The sequence below is a fragment of the Corylus avellana genome, chromosome 9 (assembly GCF_965113065.1).
Source record: "Corylus avellana chromosome 9, dhCorAvel1.hap1.2, whole genome shotgun sequence".
Lineage (NCBI taxonomy): Eukaryota > Viridiplantae > Streptophyta > Magnoliopsida > Fagales > Betulaceae > Corylus > Corylus avellana.
This window is the reverse complement of record NC_142498.1, coordinates 23,296,050-23,319,553: the sequence shown is the minus strand read 5'-3', so window position 1 is coordinate 23,319,553 and position 23,504 is coordinate 23,296,050. Positions and strand designations below refer to the sequence as shown.

At 37.8% G+C, this 23,504-nt stretch overlaps 3 protein-coding genes across 6 annotated transcripts; all 3 read right to left on the bottom strand.

Moving 5' to 3' along the window:
• Positions 1-38: 38 nt before the first annotated feature.
• LOC132189043 (Tetratricopeptide repeat (TPR)-like superfamily protein) lies at positions 39-10,221 on the bottom strand. The gene is made up of 21 exons (XM_059603519.1): positions 10,060-10,221; positions 9,879-9,965; positions 9,581-9,787; positions 9,287-9,493; positions 9,142-9,192; positions 8,805-8,897; positions 7,487-7,627; positions 7,329-7,409; positions 6,985-7,232; positions 6,727-6,898; positions 5,546-5,661; positions 5,349-5,406; positions 5,184-5,249; positions 4,840-5,052; positions 4,642-4,693; positions 4,174-4,547; positions 3,946-4,040; positions 2,780-3,022; positions 1,713-2,350; positions 1,187-1,390; positions 39-524 (listed from the first exon to the last, which is right to left on the bottom strand). The coding sequence occupies exons 1-21, from the start codon at positions 10,069-10,071 to the stop codon at positions 331-333; spliced, it is 3,552 nt and encodes a 1,183-aa protein (XP_059459502.1). The 5' UTR covers positions 10,072-10,221; the 3' UTR covers positions 39-330.
• Positions 10,222-11,023: 802 nt separating this feature from the next.
• LOC132191118 (uncharacterized) lies at positions 11,024-17,722 on the bottom strand. Of its 4 annotated transcripts, XM_059606128.2 has the most exons (14): positions 17,406-17,722; positions 17,257-17,317; positions 16,963-17,030; positions 16,525-16,643; positions 16,354-16,441; positions 16,164-16,239; positions 14,876-14,989; positions 14,294-14,605; positions 13,724-14,112; positions 13,400-13,499; positions 12,849-12,902; positions 12,676-12,762; positions 11,779-11,907; positions 11,024-11,636 (listed from the first exon to the last, which is right to left on the bottom strand). In XM_059606128.2, the coding sequence occupies exons 5-14, from the start codon at positions 16,419-16,421 to the stop codon at positions 11,316-11,318; spliced, it is 1,650 nt and encodes a 549-aa protein (XP_059462111.2). In that variant the 5' UTR covers positions 16,422-16,441; positions 16,525-16,643; positions 16,963-17,030; positions 17,257-17,317; positions 17,406-17,722; the 3' UTR covers positions 11,024-11,315. The 4 variants fall into 4 exon arrangements, with proteins under 4 accessions (XP_059462111.2, XP_059462109.2, XP_059462110.2 ...); XM_059606126.2 differs by lacking the exon at positions 16,963-17,030; XM_059606127.2 differs by lacking the exons at positions 16,963-17,030; positions 17,406-17,722 and having other exon boundaries at positions 17,257-17,333.
• Positions 17,723-21,463: 3,741 nt separating this feature from the next.
• On the bottom strand, positions 21,464-22,575 carry LOC132189943 (MIZU-KUSSEI-like protein (Protein of unknown function, DUF617)). Its single transcript, XM_059604800.2, has one exon. It carries the CDS (start codon positions 22,371-22,373, stop codon positions 21,660-21,662), a length of 714 nt encoding a protein of 237 aa, XP_059460783.1. The 5' UTR covers positions 22,374-22,575; the 3' UTR covers positions 21,464-21,659.
• Between the last annotated feature and the right edge of the window lie 929 nt (positions 22,576-23,504).

Below are 23,504 nucleotides of genomic sequence, written 5' to 3'. Positions count from 1 at the left end.
TCTTACGCATGCAATTCTACTCAAATACAGTATCAGACTGCACAAAAATGTTAAATGAGATTATTGTACTTCAAATTCATGTCCGTCCTTCCAAATACACGATTCAGTTGCATGCAACTGGTTAGACAATTACATTCGGCACAGGTATTGTTGCCTGCTATGGTAAAAAAATACTATTACATAATTCACAACCATTTGCGAACAGCATAATGACATAATTAATCTACAGACAATTAGAGTAACGACCCCCTCCAGTGCAATTGCATGCCAAAATGAGTCGATCAAGTACGAGATTTTGAATTAGAGCATGATGCTGAAGTACGTTATACCCTAACTTCTCTGAATCAAGTCAAACCTTCCCAAAACCTTCCAATATCTGGTACAAGAAGGGTTTGTATGGATTGCCCGAAGAATCCATCTCTGTGGACTCTGACACAACTCCACATTGGATGAAGAGATGGAGACCGATTTCGATTGTCTTGCAAGCAAATGCATTTGAAAGAAGAGTTCTGCAGGCCTCATTTCTGTGAAATATACAAATCTCATCAGAAAAGTTTAACAACAAAATATCTATAACAGTAGACATAATTTGTATCAACGCTATATTGAACATTGATGCCTCCCTTTAGATGGCCTTCTTTTTCTTAATATATAGGCTCTATATTGTTCATTTTTCTCTTTTAGCATTTCCTGAAGTTCTATAATCAACTTTGTTCATCAGATACTTCATTTTTACACCTTTTCAAATTTTCTGCAATAATGGAAGTCTTTATTTTATACCATCACATTATTATTCAAATTTTGAATTCGTATAACCATCATAGACAGCAATTACGTGAATGCTTGTGTGACCTACCTTCAAGCACTTTTCAGAAAATAAGTACTCTTTTTCTATTGTAGCGTAGATAAAAACAAAACTTAAACCAGAAATGAGTTCGTTTAGAGGACCAATAAATAGTGCCCCAGCAGACCAATTTGACAAACACCCCCAAGATACGTGTCATTTGTTGGTTCATTACTCATTAGTGATACAGTAAAAATGCAGTAATACAATTAAAGGTGGGGAAGAGCTAATGTCATAAAATCTCCATAATATTGCTATTGTGCCTACATCTAAAAAGGGTCCACCGAATCACTGTAAACAATCGCACCACACTTACCCACGCACATCAAACAAATATCATACCTGGTGGCCAAGAAAACCATTCAAGACGGATGTTTTTCTCCCACTTTTCTTTAGAATTGAGGCTTCCCTCTGCCTGAGCCAGCAATGCCGAGACAATAGGTAATGGAATGACAGAGGTTTCTTGTGCTTTAGTGAGACTCTTTACAGCAAGCAACAAGAACTTTGAATCACACAACTTCCTGGCAAGCTCCATGCAGGTGGCACCTGCACACAAGAGTTTCAAGATAGAACGAAGCAATAGAAAAACTTTCAGGAAGAAGAGACGTGGGGGAGTGCCAATCATCTTTAAGAGACAATTGCCGGCAAACAAGTACACTAACACAGGGTGAGAATACAGTACAACATAATTGCATATATTTTATTTTTGTTGAATATCAGCCTAACACATAATTCATGGTCAACTTATCTTTCCAGTAGAGTATTTTATTTGAGTTTAGAACAAAGCAGTAAATATGAAAAATAATTTTCAGTAGAACAGATTACAGTAAAAAAGTACTCAAAAACCCAATCTGCAATAGATAGATACCATGACATAAAAGGAGGCAGCTCTCAGCACCAGCCAAAGAACAAGCTTGTGCAAGAAACTCTTCTGCAGAAAGGAAATCTTCGTTCCGTAGAGAGATCAGACCCCACACCAGATTAAACACAGCCATCCCCATATTCCATGAATAATTCCTCTCTTTTGAGGATTCTTTGAAGCTCAATTCTAAGATGTTAGTATCATTTTGCACATTATATCGTAATTCTATAAATTTAAGACATATCCAACCAATATGATAATCTGTCTTGAGCTCCAAGCATCTTATATACTCTTTCTGAAGATTTAAACTATCACTTTCTGCAGCATAGGCACGGCACAATTGTAAGTGCGAAAAGAAGAGATAATCATCAGGAAGCAAAAGTGTAGAAGCATTTTTGGCATGGTTGATGCAGCCAATGTTATCCTCACTCTGCAAGCTGATCTCAGAAGCACAAAGTAAAAGTTGGAATTTTTGATAAGACATGTCTGTCTTTGTGTACAAATCACTGGAAAGAGCTACAGATATTAGCCGCTTGAGTACAACACAGAGATTATGAGGAAATCTTTCTTCACGCGCCTTTTGTATAAAATTGAGTATAAGCAAGTACCGAAAATTATGATTCCATGGTTCTTGACGTAAGCATCTGCATATGAAAGAAAGAGCAATATATATATAAAAAAACATTCTTATTGGAAGAGCAAAAAGTTCTTCTATTAAGAAACAGAGAAAGATAACTCAAAAATAAAGCCAGAACCTGCTAGCTGAAGCCTTCTATGCAAAAAGCACTTTTGGAAAATAGTAATTAGGAAAAACGTAAAAGGAAATCTGGGTGCAAAACTATATTCTTGCAAGAAAGAAAAGAATCTACTGAACTTGTTAAGCCAATCATCTCATTTGCAAATTTCCAAAGCAGTATAACATCTTCAATACAGTAGCCACAAGATATTAATTTTGAAACACATAAAAACATGTTGCTTCTTTCTTTTTCTTTTTTTGTAAAAAAATCGTTAAGAAGAACGACAAATTGCAACAAAAAATTCATATTTAAAGGCAGAACAGAAAGGTATGGTACTTCTGCAGCTGTTGGATAGCTCCAGGTTCTTTCAGGCACTGGTATGTACATGTTGGAAAAGAAAACTTTCGATTCTTATTGCCAATGGCATAGCAAGCAACAGCTCCAGCACCAAGGATTTCGCTTGCTGATTTTAAACCTACTTTATTTGCAGAGTCAGAAGCATCTATATTGCAACACCTGGTTGCAACATGAGTATCATTCCATTCCTTACTTGATAACAAAAGATAACCAAGTAGATTCCTGTTACCAGCAAGTTCGTCAGAGGATACTCTAAAATGAGGATATAATCATTAAGATAATCATAAAGTTTTCAAAACAACATTATGCACCACAACACAAAATCCTAGGCAGTTAGAAGACATGTTGATGAAACAAAAATAAACCATAGCTGATATATATCACAGAAGTTCCTTGGAAACAGAAACAAAAAAGAAGAATGAAAAGCCAAAAAAAAGAAAAAAAGAGAGGATAAAAACATGTATTAGATTTTCACCTATACAAAGATAAAAGAAGCTCCCATCAAGCTGCTGCCGTGAATGACTTCGAACGCCAATCAATTTTGTTTTGAGATGCACTTTATTTTTTCTTTTATCTTTAATTCTTACAATAATTCTCCAGAAGTACCAAGCAATTAATGCTAGATGAAATTTCTTTATTTTATATGAACAAATAAAAAATGTCTAGATTGTGGAATCCATTAACTGGGCAATGGCCTTTGTATGTAAATTTCACAGTAATCCATAATTTCATTTGATTCATTAGTAGGGCTAAAAAATAAGACCAGCATAAATTGTGATAATTGATTCAAAATCAAGAGGAGTTTTCTCTAAAGCTAGCTTCTAAATTAAGTGCTGGAATGATGTGTGTGTGGGGGTACATTATGCTAGTTTAGTGCAAGAAGTTGTTGAATTGAGATCACAATTCATGAATATAAGCATTCTATAAGTTGGATTTCTTTGAGCTGTCACTAGCTCTTCTTTTTTACAAGTGTGATCAATTGATCAACATTTCAGCCATCATGTGGCAGACGTATGGGTGTGGACTTAATAAGAACTAGACCAAGATGATGCCTAGCAAAGAAAGAGAGAGGTACTCAGATGGCAGTCCCTAAACCCAGGATAGACTGAAAATTAATGCACCTTTCTCTTGAATATTAGATGTACCTCATCAAACTGCTGTTAGGGAACATGTGAAGAGCTTTTCTAAGATGAGCAATTCCACTCTGAACTCCAAGGCAGAATTCTGTTCCTTGTTTGACCTGCATAACCCAAAGGCATAACAATATCCAATCTTATCGACAATCACACCCAATGACTTACAAAAAAAAATATATATAAAGCCCAAGTTTGGTTGAGGGGTTCAAATTCCAAAAGCTGGAATAAGAAACTTACAAGTTTACTAAGTGCTATCAAGAAGTGCATTCCAGCAACCTCTACGGGAGATTGAACAAACGATCGACTGCTTGAAACAACTGACTCAAGCCGATTACTTTGATCAAGAGCATGAATAGCAGACACTATAAAACTAACTCTTGAATTCTGAAAAAGTTTCTCGGGCATTTTCAGAATACTATTAATTGCTGAATCCAGACCAGGGATGCAATACAGCATTCTACAAATGAAACTAACAGAGGCCACAACAAATTTTTGTTCCATAGTAGAAACACTCGCAGCCAGATTTCTCACAAAAGAAAGAGCCAAGTCCTGTTTGCCAAGTTGCCATAAAGAGAAAGCATATATTTGCAAACCTTCCGCATCAAGCATACCTTACACGTTAATTATATGATATATCAGCCAAGTGAAACAGATACAGTAGATACTACATCTCCCCATATACATTTAAAAAAAATATGTTCAAACCTTCTTTCTTTAAATCTTCACATTCCAGCAAAGCATCTGTAGCATTCCCTGCCTGCACCACGTGAAAGTGTTTGCTAAAGAACCGCAAACAGAGATGGAAACAACATATGTACTATGTACGGCAATATAAGATTTTGAGTTTAATATATTCATCCCTAAAGAAAAAACAAACCACAAAACAAGGTCCAATATGTTTACCTTACTAAGAGATCTTGCCAAATTAAGAGATATATCTCTGGTATAAGATTTTGAGATACTGGCTGAACAACTGCTGATTGCGCAGCGTGCCCGCCGATAAGCAGCAGCAGCAGATTGATAATCAAATCGTGACTCACAAACCAGCCCATTTAAATTATGTGATTCAGGGGAGTGAGGTGCATGCTGCACAGCCTGCAGGATAGCTCCATGAACCTGTCATGATAATTGGAATCAGTATGAAATTGACACCTTTCAAGCATGTACCTTGTTAGCTCTTGTTTTACAAAAAAAAAAAAGAAACAACATTGCTACTCCTACAGCCGATTAATCAGAGATGGCCAAACCCGTGAAGATGAGAGATGTCCTGAGAGCAGAGCAAGCTTTGCAAGACCAATTTGGAATTCTGCAAGCTGCACAAGGATCAAATTTTTAAGTACAGGAGTAAAACACTCATGTTTCATTCTAACTTCCTTCTTATAAAGAAGTGGATAAATGAACAAATCAATTACAGGTAATATCTGCACAGCTCTTAAGCAGCTCTCAAAAGCCTCATCTGGTGCAAGATTCCTAAAGAATGACAAGCATCTTATTGTTAGTAAAAACTGTTCAGAAAATAAATTTACATCAATCATGCATTTTTCATGCCAATGATCACGAACCAAGCAAGAAGATAACATGCAAACACACCATATGAAATTAAGAATACCTAGCATGAAAATCAGCTGACATGCCTGCCCATGGTAATGAAAGCGAAGGATCTATACTTCTAGCACAATCAAATGCTTGCTTTGCCAATTGTTTTGCACCCTCTTTTCGATAAAGCTGTAAAAAGCGAAACATTTATACACATTAAAAAATACAGCACTTCCTAAGCTGCAGCCGTGATGCTTTATATTATATGATGCACCAAGCAATAGCAATCTTACAATGTCTAGTAATACCAAGTAAGTTTACATTAGCTGCACATTTTTCCTTTAATGAAAATTGAAAGCAGTCTCATCACTATCTAGTAGGCTAGAAGTCAAGAAAGTAAAAGCCAATTCAAGGTCATAAACCCACAGCTCATAAGACCTCAACCCAAGCCATGCCCACCTGTTCTCAGTTCATAGACCTTCAGCAGTTCTTAGCCCACTGTATGGACAAACTTCAAGGCAAGTTGGACCAGCTTGGTTTTGACAGCCTGCTTATGAGGTTACCATAAAATAGCAATCAAGCAAGGAATTGCATAACTAAGTAAAAGGTTGACCTAAAGGCTTGTGCAGCTTGCTTCTTGCCTCTAACCATCTACTTTACGAAGTTTTCAGAGAAAGTATTAGCCTTCCTTTCATAGAAGACACAGAACAATGAACTGAAATGGAACAATTGATTTTTTTTTTGATAAGTAAAAAAAAAAAAAAAATCAATTGACCCATATAAATTGAACCTATGCGTAGCCCCATCACTTATGTGAATGACTGCATTGGCACCTCATCACCCATGTATCTAGAATAAATTGATTCTACAGCCAATTGAACCTTGTTGAAGGGATACATGAACATTGGTTAGGTTACGTATAACCTCCCTCAATTGATTTTGACGTGAAATTTTGAATGCTATTCAGTTTGGTTGGGATCTTTATTTTAATTGGGGTGTGGTGTATGTGTCAAAGCTGCTCACATGGCATCCAAGTGGATATGACAACAGAATGACATCATGTGCATGACAGCACAAATTCTTCTCAAGTAAATGAAATTTTTGTCGTAAAAAGAATTCAAGGCATTACATATCTTTCAGTCTTAGTTGCTTGTGATTTTTTTTTTCTAAAAAAAAAAAGAAGTAACAACACATAAATGCAGACAAAACATAATAAAAACTAAAAGAACATAAGAATCAGAATAGAGACAGTACCTTCCCAAGGTATGCCCAACCAACAGCTAGAGAAACATCCAGTTGTAATCCCCTGATTAAGGCATGTTGTTTCAATGCATTATGGTCTGACAAGCATCCCAAGGCCACCCAAAACTCATTATTGTCACCCTCAAGTAACAAGGCCCCCAAAGCCATCTTCGCTGATAGCTGCCTGATAAAAAGGATGTAAAGTTAAGAAATCAAATATATTGCAATATGAAATGATCTGTATAAGAGCAAATTACACCAAGATCATACCAAGCATTTAAGTTGTTTCCATAACTCTTGTTCAAAGAGGATATAAGATCTGAAGCTATTGCAATGTCTGTATAAATATTAGCTTGCCATGGGGCCAAGTGCAAAGCCCGCTGATAAGAACGTTTGGCAGATACGGCAGCTATACAGCAGGTCTGCTTCCAGTAGAGGATGGAAGCATTAAAAGCTTCTGCATCAAATTCTAAACCCTGGCCTTGCTCCGTCCATGGAAAACACTTTGCATATGCAAGCTATCAAAGAGCATATAAATAAGTCATGCCTTAAGTATATAAATGGTACCAAGGGTGGAAAGGATATCCAAGTATCAAACATTGAATTGATTAAACCTGAATATCACCATGCAACTTCCAAATACATGATATATTTCCAGCCAAATGAGTACCCGCTTTTGCAACACTAGATGCCTCCTGCAATCAATTTGAATATGATCGTCTTTCAATGTTGTGAAATTGGTAATTTTGATAAGAATTTAAAGACAACTAACCTCTAATAATGAAGCCCCCCATCTGAAAGCTCCCAAATTAATGCATTCCTCAGCCAAACCAAGTAGCCCTGATGCAAGCCCATATTGTGCAGACACACTCTGAGGTGAAATATCTAGAGCTTGCAGAAATTGCTCAACCCCCTTAATGCATAGAGACCACATATATGAAATTTCACATACTATGTTGACAAAAAAGAAGCAATTGAACTTCACAGGAAAGCATCTGTACACATCTACTCAATATCCTATTTCATGAAACGTGGGCATCAATTTCACATTGCACATCATTAGATCAGTTATGTATAATACGATACTATTTAAATCCTACCAATTACCAAGACCATATCTTGTGCTTTAAGTTATCAACTCATGTTAGGTTGCTTAATTTCTTTTTGTTCACTTTAAATTTTGGAATCAGTTGAAATTTGCTATTGTAGTCTTTTATCTTAAGGAGTTCTTGTTAATACACTTTGATTAGTTTTGATGCAGAGACAAATTTATCGATTAGCGTTTATTTAAACATTGGAATATGTTGCTGAATTTTTAGTTGCTCTGTCTGTATTGTATTAATTTGGACAATGTAATAATTTTAGTTGTTACTTACCATGCCATTTGGGGTTTGGGGCGAGACACTATCCTCAACCTTTTTTTTTTTTTTTATGACGGGGAACCTCGGGAAGGCAAAGGCAAGTCCCTTTGGACCCACCTCAGCAGAGTAAATCTCGAACCCGTGTACCGCACCCTCAGAAGTTTTCCTACACGGATCAGGATAAATCACTGGCTTTTACACCGGGGGAGTGTGGCCCCAAGGGGGAGTTTGCACTTAGCAAGTCTCGAACTTGGGATCTATGGGGTGATGCTCCCTAAGACCACAAGCTTCAACTACTAGGCCAACCCCTGGGAGGAACTTCTGAGGGTACGGTGCACGAGTCCAAAAGTTTTCCTGCTCTCAAACCTATCTTAAAAGCCCAAGTTTGTTGATTTCAGGAAATTTCCAATATCCAGTTTTCTCTAAAACCACAACCCACCACCTATTATCACGCAAGACAGCTATAAACTGAATAATACAATAGGTGTCCTACTTCAAAACTGGCATAATATTGATAGATAATTAGATCCTAGCATAGTTTCATTTCAGGAGGGGTAAATGTTAATTACAGACTGAACAGACCAAGTTGTCATGCACAGTGTAAACTACAAAGACAGATGAAAACCACTAGCATAGCGCTAAAATCAGCACAATGAATAAATGAGACAGAAATTGGAGAACTATAGTCAATTATGACGAATAAGACCTCAACCCACAAAGGAATCTTACCTTTTTAAAGGAACCAAGCATCAAAAAGATGTTTCCGCTTTCAACCAATGCAAATACATCTGTATCATCCAATTCGATGGCTCGCCCATAAGACTGTTGGAACCCCCAATAAGTTTGACATATAATGATTGAAGTAGTAGTTAAAAGAAACCGAACAGGATGATAAAAAAAAGACACAGAAACCACTGGAAAAGTATCAAGCTTACACTTGGGCACAAAGAATCATACTTTCCAAACACGAAATTCTTAAGTTACTGGTCTACATGTTATATGACTCAATTATCGCATTGATTTAAAGATAAAAAGTTTAAAAAAAAAAAACCAAAGTTACACAAACCTTCACAGCGGCAGTAAACCTGCCCAAACGCTGGTAGGCAAGACCCAGAGCCTAAGTCAAGAAAAAGAACGAACCATTAACATTGTAAAGCAAAACCAAGAACAATGACATATAAGAGAGGAAGAAAGAGTAGAAGAGCACATACTTGCCATAAATCAGCAGATGTAGGATAGCCCCGAATGGCATGTTGAAGACTCTGTACAGCTTCAGACCACTTGTTTTGATGAAGCTGCAAGAAACCCAATCTCCGAAAAGCCCAAAAAGCCTTAGGTGACTTTGCAGAAGCTTCTCTGCACAGCGACGCTTCCAAGCTCTCCTTTCCTTGTTGGTCCAACAAATCACACAGCGCCTCCTATGTTGTTGTTCAATTTTGGAATTCATCAAGGGGAAGGAAAATGAGATTACTAAATGGAATACCGAAAAAGAATGAGTCGTGTACCCCAGAATGGGAATCATCGGGATTGAGGGAGACAGCTCTCTGATAACACTTGAGAGCACGCTGGGTATCAGCGGAAACTTGGGCGTAATAAAGCCCCAAATATCTGAACGCGGCACCATTTTGAGGATGCAGTTTGGCCGATATTACGAAGTGCTCCGCCGCTTTTTCCTTCTCCGATTTTCCTCCTTTCTCCCACAACAGGACTCCCTTGTATTTCACACAATTTATACAAATTAGCGCACAAAAGCACGTAAAAAGAAGAATAATAATACTCGAACGAAATTAAGAGGAGGAGTACAAGATCAAAATGAAGAGAGGGGTCATCGGGACACGCGTTCACCGACTCCTCCAACCGTTTCAGAACCGCTTCTTCGCTTTCTTCTTCCTGAAACAAATAACCACATTATTCGCTGAAAATTCAAACCAAGAAAAGAAATTCAGTTCCGGATGGAGCGCGTAAAGAAACCAAAAAAAGAGACCGTTTTTTCCATTTGGGATTGGGTGACTCCGCTACTTTGCTAAAACCCTAAACCGCGCCTTTTCTTGCTTGGGGTTGCTTGGGGGATTGGAGCGCGAATATTAGACCTCAATTGAACGACAATGGAGACGACATGTTAATTAAACGCTTCGCCACTTTATACTCTGCACTCTTTTGAACGACATGCTTTATGTGCTCATTCCGACAAAATTTAAAGGTTTATGTTAATTACAAAAGAGAAATGCTATTTTATTAGAATGAGTAATCCTATTCCTATTCATCCCACTTTATCTAACGCTAACGCATAGCCATTATTCCTATTTTATTATTTTTTAAGAGTATCCTCTTAAAATTATAATTATTTTTATTATAAATAATTATTAAACTTTGATTTAATAGTAATTTTAAAAGTCATATAATCTTAGAAAATGAAAAAAAACAAAAACAAAAAAAAGACAACCAATAAAGTATAAATAGCGATAACATCCCATTGCTCCACTTTTAGTTTTCCTTCCAAATGGGTTTCTCCCAATAAACAATAAACGTTTCACTCAACTAAAGATAAATGAGAATAACAACTTCTATAAGATATTGACATAAGCTAAGCTTTTTGTGTCCTTCAACTAGAGATTGACCCTTCAACTTAATGGAGACAAAACACTGCATCATATCAAATTTATCGCTCATTGTCTTCTAAAAACCACTGCCCAAAATCCGGATACTGATATAAGCAGATTCATTAATGCACCTGTGTCTGTGTATGGCGAAAAATGTTGTATTTATTCATGATTGGTTGGACATGCATAGTCATTCTGTTAATGAATTGAGCCCCATTTGTGAACATTTGAGAAAGTCTGTTCTCTATATAAAAAGAGTTGGGCCCGGCCCATTAAATTCCATTGTCACCACTTGTAAATTTAGGATAGAAAGTAGCAAGCCACTCCCACACAAAAACAACACAACACTACACAATTAATGTTCTTGTTCAAGCAACGATCCAATGGAGGGTTCATCTTCAAACAGTGGAGACACGTGTTTTCTCGACAATTAATTTACACATGCTGTGAACAAAATGAGAGAGAGAACATTGTTGCTTAAATCTAACAAAAAAAATATATTTAGTTTTGTCTTTCTAATTACCCCTGTACAGCTTCACATTTATTCCTTATTTGTTTAAAACAAAAAAAAAAAAAAACAAACAAACAAACAAACGCTTTAAGATCCCTCCTACATACACTGATACGGAGCAAGTACCGATCAGCTGGCTGTTGTTCTCCCTTTGGCTAATTCTCCATGTATCACATATCGAAATGTTGAACTCTGTGGTAACCAATGGATGAACTTATCCACCCTTCCTTTCATGCATTTTTTTATAGCCTTCTGTTGAACTTCTGATAGATTCTCATTTATTACCTCCAAAAGCCCGTGCATGCTTAGTGTCATATCCTTTGCAAAGTAGTCAAGGATTTTTGGCAGGAAAATCTTCGTTTCCTTGTGGATATGGACACTAGTTTGAATGAACTCTTCTTTAGCAACTCTGAGATCCTGAAATACATTCTTCGCTGTGTACGCTCGAACCTACATCCAACAAGAAATCACAAAACATCAGACTATACTAAATGCATGTGCATTTAAAAGAATCCAAAAGTATTCTTTCACACTCTCATTATGGACCTAGAAATTGTTACCACTCATAGCTTTGAAGAAAAAACATTCATACCGCAGGGTCGGAGTATGCCCCTGAACATAGCGCAAAATGAACTAGTGGCTCAGGGTATTCTAACGCGTATACATGCCTGACGCTCGCTGTCTTCAATTTTCTTCCTGGATAAAACAGTGTATGCAGCCACTGCATTCACATTGTGTTCAGGAAAGCATTAAATATATGAATTGTGATTGTAATAAGTACATGTCTTGCTTTATGCAGAATGGGGATCTATTTAGCTTGAACTTATGTTAAATCAACATAATATGACTTCAATATCCTTAACCCCAACTGAAATATTAAGGCACCTCTGCAACTGTGGACGGCTGAATGATCTTCAGCATGTGCACCATAGAGTTGACATGTATATGAGAATAACAAAATACACCTAAAGGAGAACCAAACATTCGTTGTGATATTCCCTCATCGAACACAGAGAACCACCCCTTAAGATGAAGGGCCAGGCAACTTCAAGTCTCTAGGGAAACTAGTCCTCAAAGGTGCTGAATAAAAGCATTAATCCAAAAGCAAAAGGCCTACTTAGGTCAATGGCAAGGGCCAAGAACCTTTAGACCTCTTGGAATGAGGTTTAAACCTCCTGGGACTTGGTAATTCCAACCCCACTTCATAACACATATTGACCTACCCACTCTTGCTCTCTCTAGATGCCTTACTCATCCGATCAAGCCGAGGCACTCCAACCATGCTTCAATTTTCAAGTGCTTTTACCAATTTTAACAACCACACGGGCACTGAGAGACACAGTGAAAGAAACAAAACTAGGAAACTTCCACAGGTTGGGATGGAGGTCATATATGCCTTCATGCATAAATAGTGAATATCTATAAAAGGAATCATATATGTTATGAGTGCATGAATGATATCTGAGGGATTTTAGAGTAAAAGGCATACTGGAGCTGAGTGGTGTGATCGAATTCCTAAAATGGAGCTTTGTATGTCATGGGCATTAATGCAGTGCCCGCCCACATTGTATGCTGCCTGAAGATGAATTTCATTCAAGTGAGAGTACATTTACTTAAAATATATTGCAAACACCAACAATAAATTTATGGTAAATTTTTTACCTTTAAAATGGAGGAACCTTTTGTACGATTACAAATTCCGTATGCCAAATATGCCTGCAATCAGAACATCGTAAGCCTCACCAGATGTCTTTACTACTGTAGCCAATAGCACATGAATTTATTATAGAAAACAAGCACTAGATAGATCAACTGAAAAAAAGAATTATGTATCCCAAAAGGAAATATTTTAGAACTATAGTACAATCAACATGAAGCATTGTTAGAGGTCTGATCACGTGGCACATGGGCAGGGAGTTTAGTGTACAAGTTTTACAGAGGTGTTTAATAAACATAATGGATGACTGGAACCATCTGGTCTGAAATTAGAGCTACAAACTATTTGCAATTGGTTTTAGTTTGCCTTAATAATACTGTTCTACATGATTAGCAAAAATCATACACCTGGGATGACATTGATGTAAATAATTCAAGAGGGATTCCTTGTTAGCTCGTTGCTAGCATTTCCACTTTATGACATAATTTTTTGTCTGTTTCAGAGTGCCAGATTTTGCTGTAAGCTAAAGCTAAAAAAGTTCAACGGAGAGCCATACATGCATCACTAAGGCATTGTGAATATTGATCCAGAAAGCAAGCTTCTCCTCGCGTTTCAACTTTCTCGGGTCAACCTTCTCGAGAATTCGAACCAATGACCTAGACAGCATTCAAAGAAATGAGAGCATTAAATGAAATGATAAAAACTTTTGAAAGTACAATTTCTCTTAACATAAGTCCTGAGATCTCCAGTTCTGCTTTTCCTCCCTTTTTTGAATCTTAGAAGGATGGGACTAAACAGACCAAAGTTCAGGGCTACCATATTCATCTAATGTATATGTCCAATCATGCTAGTTGACAATGATGAAGAATATTTGGACCACCTGAAATTTTGTAGCATTTTAGCAGCAAAATTGAAACTGTCGTCGTCTAAACATATCTTCAGAACTTCCACCATGGCAGAATACGGTCCACTATCTTCTTTTAATACTTGAAATTGAGGGTACAATGAAGCATCTTCATTGTAATGTGGACTCCAACTATCACATGGATTCTTAGAAGAAAATATACTCGAGGAGGACAAGGAAGAACTAGGAGAAGTCGACAAGCCTGAATGGGTATGAGGGTGGTTCGCAAGTTTGCAGTATATAGAAGATATGCATCTCACAATGTCTTCAGAAAGTCTATCTGGAGTGTAAAGGTTGTTATCAAAGCAAGAAGCAGCAAGGTGATCTGCTAGGCTACGATGACCAGAACCAACATTTTTCCGGTCCTGCAAATTCTCACCATAGAAAAATTTGTAACTATAAATTTATGTCGAAGATATGCATCTCACAATGCATTACAACATAGAGCATCTAAGAACACATTCACAAATTTATAAAGAGTTGTAAGCCTGTATGGAAAAATGGTTCTATTAACCAAATGTAGATCAGAGAAGGGAGGCATGTTACCCTACTAGATGTTGGTTTTAAATTTGCAGAACAACTCTGATTATCTGAACTGGCCCAACCATGTGCAGGAGACATTTTATCATGATGGATTAAACCACCTCTGGACACATATTGCTCCTTTTTGTGATGTAATTGATTTGATAGAACTAGTGGTGATGATTCAATTTTGTATTGTAAGTAGGGACCAGGAGTATCTGATAAGGAGGTTACGTGCCCTTCGAAAGCTGTCCGATAGAGTGAAAGAAGATAACGCTCCAAATGCATAATTTCACCCTCAAGGGTAGCAATCTCCTCCCTCAACTCCGCAGAAGACTGTATTTCAAAGTCCAAATAAAATGTTAGAATAAATACAACAGAATGCTAGATAATGGCTTTATCTGGTGATTGAACATGAATGATTCTTGAAGATGGTAAAACACCATCAGTAGTTTGACTAGTTGTGTAGAGTATGAAAAGGTTATTTCAACAAGATCAGATATTTGAAGCCCACATCCGCAGACATGCATAGGAAGTTCTGGAGAATTCCTTGGTTAACATCATCAGTTTTATAGTTGGTAATAAAGGTGTGTAAAATGTACAAACCTTCAGAGTTGGAGTGCCATCGGAAGGAATAGAGTTGAAGGAACAAGTCACTGCCTTTTTCGAATCCCAGCACAGGGAAGCCTGGTCGGATAATATTCTTTCCGACTGTACAAACTGTGTCAAAAGTTACAGAGGGTAATTGCATGAAGATACCCAGCAAAGAAAAGACAAAAAAAAAAGCGCATGAAGACTGGTCCTGAAATCAAGGCCTTTTGTAAATGAGTCATTATGCAGGGGAAGGTCATGATTTTTCAAGTCAGGATATCATGAAACATGGTATGATGATACGTTACTAGTTTGATACAACAGATAATGAAAATTTTAGTCTCTCATCAACTACTTGACAGATAATCTGATTAAAATAAGGACCGGGTGTTTGGCTGGATCTGGGGCCAAAATTCGATCTAAACACTTGGCCATAAATTACAAAACTCAATTCCGGAAACAGTGTGCTTTTTATTTTTTATTTTTTTTTCTCGACTAAGCAAGCAAGAAAGTGTAGTGTTTTTTATGCCATTAAACAAGTTATGTTATGTATATGTATGTTTCAAATGAAAAAATAGCTGGTTTCTTCTATGTGGTAATCATAGTGATTTATCGATTCCCCAATCCTCAAGATTTAAGCTTCCATTTAGTGCTGCAAATAAACAGGGGCTTGTTTTGGGTTTGGCGCATTTCATTTCACAGGTTTGTACTCTCCTTGACTATGTGTGCCTAATCCTTATGATTAATTGGAAGTTTACAATCCATAAATCCGACGTGGGGTATAGAAGGTTTTTGATCCGTCTATTCCATGAGCAATAGCTCTTATCATATTGCAGCAGGGATTTTCAGCATATTAACTATGTGGTATGGTTCAGTAATGTCTATACAAAAAATTACTTGAGGGAATATTGAAACTGTCCCACCCAGTAGTATTCCTGCCATTCTTTTCACTCACTTTTTTCTTATTTCTTTTTTCTCCACTTTTGTTCTTGGCGGAACTATGTGGTATGGTTCAGCAGCTACCCTATTGAATTATTTAGTCCCACTCCCTATCAATTGGACCGTGGATACTTCCAGCAAGAAATACATCCAGGAGTTGACAATATTGGTTTGGTGTACAATTCATTAATCTATATTTTCCCATAAACAGAGCCTGAGCCGAAGGAGGGGAACTCACTTGAACCACTTAACAGCCCCACTAATATGTTAAACAATGTTAGGAAAATGAATCTCAAGCATCAGATGTAAAGAAAATGTCAAGACCACTTGATAAGCAACTGGGCAAAAATGTCAGGATGCTTACACGATTAAAATAGGATGATATTCTGGGACTGGGTGACATATTTAGTACACTTCCGAGAAGTCCATTCTCAGGCGCACTGCAAATAAACCAAAATGACAACAGTGGAGAAGAAGTTACTAATTGCATACAATTGAAGCAACGGCATTGGAGCAACTGCAGTAGCAAAACTGTTGAATCTTCTAAAGCTTACCTTGCGAAATTCAGGTGAGGAGGAGAGGGGCAAGAAGAGGAGGAGGAGCGGCAATTCACACTCAACATCCTCTCTTTTTCTGAAACCTCTGATAGATCATTATCAACAGTGAGCATTAGGAAAGGCAAAACACCAGCAAATGCTTGAACCAGAAAAGGGAAACAGCGTTACCTAGTCAAATGCTGGGCATATCCAAAGCCCCGCCGCCACCTCTCGTCATAACCTAAAAGACAACTATCTGTATACTGGGAGAGAAAGCTTCAACGCATACATATATCACCAGCTAATGCCTAATAGCAAGGAAAAGAAGGAGAAGAAAATGAAAAAGAAGTCAAAGAGGTTGACATTGCCGGTGACAGTACGAAACAGGTACCTATAAACACAATCAGACAAAGCACCAGCAAATGCTATCCGAACAACAAAACCAAAACCACCCAAGTGCTTTAAAAACCATTAATTAGGCCAAATACATCACACATTATAGGAAATGGAGTGGGTATAAACAACTTCCTAATTCCTATGAGCAAAGAACCATAAAAAAAGAATATTATGAGACATGAGTAACAGGCTTTCAATCAAACAATATCTTTGAAAGCAGAGACGACCCACCAAAATGTGCTGAGTTGGGCATTAAAAACAACAATTATGCGTCATTGAGGAAGAGCAACTGTCTTTGTCTACGAAAATCATAATTAAAGAGGAAAAAAAAAAACCCAGAAATCATCATTAGATTAGGTGGAGGAAAGTAAACAGTTATGATTACAAATAGCAAAAAAGGGTGCAGGTGTATGGTTCTGCCTACCCCATCCCCACTGCATCAATTAAATCCCCGCATGCATCCCACTTCATTTCCATCGCATAAATATACATATTGATATTGCAATCAGAGAATAGAAAGCTTACCAGATAATATTCACTCATTGAACTATTCTGAAAAGCAGCTTTTTTTTGTGTGTCAAAGAATCTAATGCATGAGCAGATAGAGAGAGTGTTAGAGATGGCCAAAGCTTGTTGGAAAACATAAACATAAACAGTAATGGAATTGGAAGTACATCCAAATTACAGCTGTTTCTGCAATGAATAGAGGGACCCATCGGGATTACTTTGAAACCCCACCTCTCTTCTCAGTTTTCTGGGTTGAATTCTCAGTTACACTAGTCTGTTGGCTTAGTTGGTACTAATAAACATGCTTATAGCGATAACCTCTGAAGATGGTGTAATTACGTTAGTATTATTTTATTGGAAATAAGAAAGATCACAACCCCCCTTGCCTTTTGGATGAATGGTTGGGATCGCATCAGTAAGAGACAGCTAACATGCGGAACCCAGGATTTTGTTTAAAGCTTTCTATCGTCAAAGGAAAGCGGAAGGAGGAAGAGAAATTGAAGATTAATTATTTATTGAAGTTGGAGCCAGCAACTAAACTAATTACATGCAGTACTCCCCAGAGCATTTATTGGACCTTCTCTAGGTCAATCGTGCACCTTTTTTAACAAGTTGAAGTTAATGTCCACAGCCACTGGTAAAATGGCCGGATAATTATCTGGCGGGAACTTCCGTCACCTGACATCAAGGGCGGGAAGATTTACCGTATTAGTGATAATTTTTAAGTTGGGAATATATTAAAAAATAGTTGGCTACTTCAATACATTGCTGACAAATTGGAAAAGAAAATGGACAGCCATGCTCTTCTCGAGGCAGCCTCGAGAGTCGCAACCGGTAGAGTAAAAATATTGCTACCAAGTTGATCAGATTCAATATTCTTTATTAGGAAGGCAGGAGGAAATTAATCCACCTTTTGTGCTTCTAAAGATTCGTTGCTGTACATTTCAGGTTGATTACAAACACACTCTTTCTAATTTTTAAACGGTAGTTGAATCGATTGGAGATTACGCTTTATGAAGTAAAAATTATTAGTTTGAATCTCTCATTTTTTTTTTTTGTACGACAATATAAAAAAAATAAAAAAACAAACAAACAAACAAATACACCCTCTCTCTCATGATTCATATCCTACAATTTAGTATTATATATATACTGTAATTTTATTTTTAAGAGAAGGAGACAAGAAATAATAACACGAGAGTGAGAAGGGAATTTACTCAGCCCACAAGAAGAGTCTCACGGGTGAGTTAACTTATGTGCTTGAGCAGAATTTCCCTATTCGATATTCTTGCTCAAAAAGAAAATATGAGAAACGTAGCTGTGTAGAAGAAGGTCTTTGGTGGAGAGGTCTTGTGTAGAAGAATGAGAGAACTCCTTAACCAGTGTGTCGAGTGAAATATACAAGAAATAGGATAGAGTGAGGATAGACAAAGAGAGAGACTAGCAAATTCAAGAGGGAGAGAGATGTGGCTGTATGTAGGTCTTTGGTGGAGAGGCCTTTTGTGGAAGAATAGGAGAACCCCTTCTTCCCCCCTTTTTTTTTCCTATTTAAGAGAGTCAAAGTGAGATATATATATATATATATATATATATATATATATGTGTGTGTGTGATTAGGTGAGTGGGTAGTAGCATATTATAAATATGTGTAAAATAAAATGGAACCCGCTAGGAGATATTTTTCCCTAACAATAATAATTATGAGACACAAGGATTTTGTTATAATTAGTTGCTAAGAGGTGAGGAAAGGATGAATTAGTGTGTGTGGTTAAGACTAAAAAACTCCAAGGCTTCTACATAAATTAGAGAAATGAAGGAGAATGTGATGTCATTGTAAGACTTGGTTGCTTGCTTTTAATTCTCTTGGACTATCCGTTGTTGAGACAAGTCTGATATCGTCCAGTGGTCCAAGTGGTTGAAGGAAGGCCCATTATGTGTAGGCGGCCCACCACGTCATAAATGCGAACATTCTCCGACTATGAAAGGGCCCATGTAAACCCATCACAAGCCACATACATACATACATCTGATCTGCATTTCAACAGAAAAAATGAAATCTTGTATCACATATTGTTAATAAAAGTCGTGAAATTAAGATGGCATTATAAATTTGTTGTACTTGTTTACAAGTTTAGAAGGCTAGGAATTAAAACACACACACACAGAATCACTTTAATTTATTTTCCAACATCTTACGATCCATGTGCCATGTGTGGAGGAGTAGGTAAGGTGGTCCTCGATCTGATCATGTACAAACGGAAGCAGCACGCACCACGACCTCAGGCACACGCTGGATACAAAGAGGGACAAAAGGCAGAGAGTCCAACTTCTGAATTGGGCCCGGAGCCTGGAGCCCGGAGCCCAGAGCCCGGAGGGTGGAGGGTGGTCCACTGGTCCTCCATTTTATATCACTCCCCAAAAGCTCTTGCTGGTGGATATATAGTTGATGATGCTCCAGCCTCCAGGATCCAGCCCTTTACTGACAAACGTGCGCGGCAGTGCCTCTCGTTCTCGTTGCATACGCTACTCAAGGGTTTGCCTCCAATTTTATTTTAGTTTTGTTTAAAACAATATGACTTTTAGCATTTCTCTTTTCTAAAATGAATTCTCAATTAATAATTCTTTTAATATTTCTGATATTTTTGTTTTTCCAATACATAATATCATTCAAAAACGACTTCACAATAACACGGGGATGATGTTCTTGCAAATTATATATTTACTTTTCTACATTGAGAAATTAATTATTGATAATTATATCACATCACACAAATATTGATAAATGATTGTGATAGTGTCCCATCCCACGCCCTTAATGTTCCTTCAAAGTTGCTCAATGATATCGATCTCCTACACTATCTTAGTGTAGTGGGTAGCAGCTTTCTACGTGGGTACGTACGTAGTAATCAAGTTATATTATGGGTAGTACTTACGTTACGTGTGATCAATATGTGTATATAGTTGGTAGTTAGTGGTGTGTTGTAGGTGGTTTCTTGTTAAATATTACATGTCACGTGGTGTACGTGAATAAGTCTAAGTATAAAGACAAGGGTCAAGGTATTAGAAAGGGTATTGAATTTGTAATCTGATTTGTGTTTTTGTTCGTCTCCAACCCTTAAGTAAAGTTTATTATCTACCCATTTCATATTACTATATATTCTCTAAATATCATCCAATCACATTAGTTTAAAGCAAATAATTGAAATTTGTGTTATTTTTTGTATATAATTATATTCAAGTTGAGTGATTAATTATCTCCTAATTACATATTTCTTAACGTGATTATGAAAATTCATCTAAAATTTAATAGCAATTTTTACTGTTATATCATAAATTATAAAGTTAAAAGTGGATATGAGGTAGCATTTTTTTCTTCTAATATGTTAAAAAAAGTATGATTTGAAGTCATTAGTTGTTTGATAAAATATTTGGACGTCCCTTTAAGTAATAGTATTTGATTAGTTTGATACCCAAAAGAAAAATCGGGAAGAGGAAGGGGTTAGAAATGGGAAAGTAAGTGGAGCCCTTGTCGTGGTGATTGGGCCTGAAATGAGGCCTCTCGTGTGCATGTCCATATCTGTATATCTTATCCACTGTTCCATTTTTCCTCCCACGTAAACGAGCTGTCTTCAAGCGAACACAAAGAGATATTGGGGACTCTTTTGCAGGGGACACAAAACAAATCAATCACACCCCTCGCTGGAACTCACTATATGCATAATACATGTTGTAACAACAACAGCCCTTCTAAAGCAACCAATAATTAAAAAGCTCCAGTCAACAGTCAACACCATAACCATGGCCTCCGATGCTGATGCTGATGCCGATGCCTCCGTTAATGGATGCGCATGCCAAGAACGAGAGAAGACCCAACAACAAAGCTATAGTATCGCAGCTCGCAGGTGACACGACATCTCAGCTTGCGAAAATGATCAATTCAAGAGGCGTAAATATAATTAAATTTTTCCTTAATTCACCCTTCTAATTTTCTATGACACGACCATTTTTAGAGTGGAACTGACTATTTTTAATACAATTGGTGAATTGAATATAAATTGACCATAAAATTAATAGTTAGTGTGTTAAAATTTAAAGATCTAACCAAAATTGTTGGATTAAAATTGACATTTATAATATATCTTATATTTATCCTTCAACAAAACTCGAACCCGACACGGTTAGAGTTTAGGGAATGAGTATATAATTAGAAGAGTTGGGCGTAAAGTGAGGATAAAATACTTGAGCACATCTGAAATTAAAAATGATAAATTATAATACATATATAGCCAGTTACATATATAGCTACATGCCATAAGATGAAGAACTAACATTCCTAATACATGAAGATAGGTTGGGATCCAGTGACATAATAACTAAATATATATAAGAACAATTCATTCGGTCAACGGCTTTGGCAGCTGTCACGACCTGAGAAGAAAGATGCTGAGCTCCTGGCCGGAACTCCCAACGGGGTTAATCATGTGAAAGGACTCGGAGTCGGGCGAGCCAATGACTCGCTCGAAGCTGGCTCGTAGGTACATGAGGTCACCCCCATCCCCATCCACCTCGGATTTGTGCGGCGCAACAGGGAGAACACCCGCCCCGACAGAGACAGTCTGCATCTGCTTCAGGACCGCCACGTCGCTCACCGTCATCTGACGCCGTATGGCGAAGCCAACCTTCCTGCCGTTGCAGTACATGGACCAGACGGGGACGTTGAAGAGGGAGCAGGTGGAGGAGCTGATGGACCGGATATCCTTTTGTCTGTCACACTCGAGCGCGATTCTGAGCAAGCCGTACTGCATCTCTCTTGCCAGGTAGGCGGTGGGGACGGCGAACTCCAGAAGCAGAAGAGGCGAGCTACGGGTGTCGTCTTGTAGGCAGAAGCTGACTCGGCCTTTCCTGTAACCGAAGAAGGTACCGGTGACGGTAGTACTAGTGGAGTAAGAGCCGTGAGTTGAGTCGGTGTCGGTGGAGAGGGAGTCGGATGGTTGGAAGCCACAACATGGGACCATGCACTCCACCAGGGAGCGAAAGGATCGGCGGAACCTCACTTCTCTGCCACAGTCTACGGAGGTTGCAGTGTCGATAATATGTAGGGGGCCTCTTTGGCTTCCCAAGTCTATCATCCTCATTTTCTCTCTAGATGTGAACTTTTGTTGATAATCAGCCTAGTAGCTATAGGAGTTTATGTGAGAGAAAGAGAGAGACTGAGAGTGTATACCGGGTATCTCTAGTAGGAGATCGAAGAGGAAACAAAGGTATAGACTCAAAGAGTATGGAGTATGGAGAGGAGTGTGACCTAAAAAGCCAATAAATAAGCAAGAAAGAGGAGCAAAGTGACGGAAAGGCATAGGGGAATGAATGAATGAGAGGTGGGCCGAGGAATCGTGGGCAATAATTCTGCCCACGAGGGCGTGTGGGGGCCCCAATCTTGGAACTACTTGCAGGTGGGTGGCGTGCCTGATGCTGAAAGCTTTCTCGAATTTATCCGATATTCATTGCCAAAATTTACCAGCATCAAAATCCACAAATCCCTCTACTTTGTAAATTGTAATCTATATATATATACACTTATGGATGGCTGCAGGGTACTCATGGGGGGAGATTCTTAAGACTGATCAACCCCAACTTTTATTCATGAAGGAAAATTACATTAGTATTTAATTTGCAGGCAGTTTAGTTCATGTTTTGATATATGCATGCAGGTGATCTCTGATCTCCTTAATCACGTCCATATTTCAGCATAACTACTTCAGCTAGTTTACATAGAACTCATTAATAGAGATGGTTTCAAATTTCAAATTTTATTAATCTCGATCTGGAGTAGCAATTCTGGAGATCCCAGTCGGAGACAAAAACCAATTAGAATATGTAATTGGCGAAGGCCATATCTTTTTGTGGGCGTGTGTTTTAGCAACGTTGACTCTGATCTCGTACCACGAAATTAACTATCCACCAACCCTTTTACCAATTAAAAGTAAAAAAAGAAAGAAGAAGGGTGAAAAAACAAAACAAGAATAACAACCTGCCCACAAGAAGCAGCAGCGGCAGGGCGAGAAGTTTAACCTGAGTAAGGCTTCCCCAGGCGTAAAGCAAAAAGTCAGAAACAAAAAAGGAAGAAAGGTTGAATAAAGTGGATGGGATGGCATGCATGAGTATATGAGCAAGAAGCATGCCCGAGGCAATGATTAGACCCAATTAGTCCCGTCTGTCCCACAATCCTGCAACCCAAAAGATACTGCTATTTAATTAAAACTTTATCC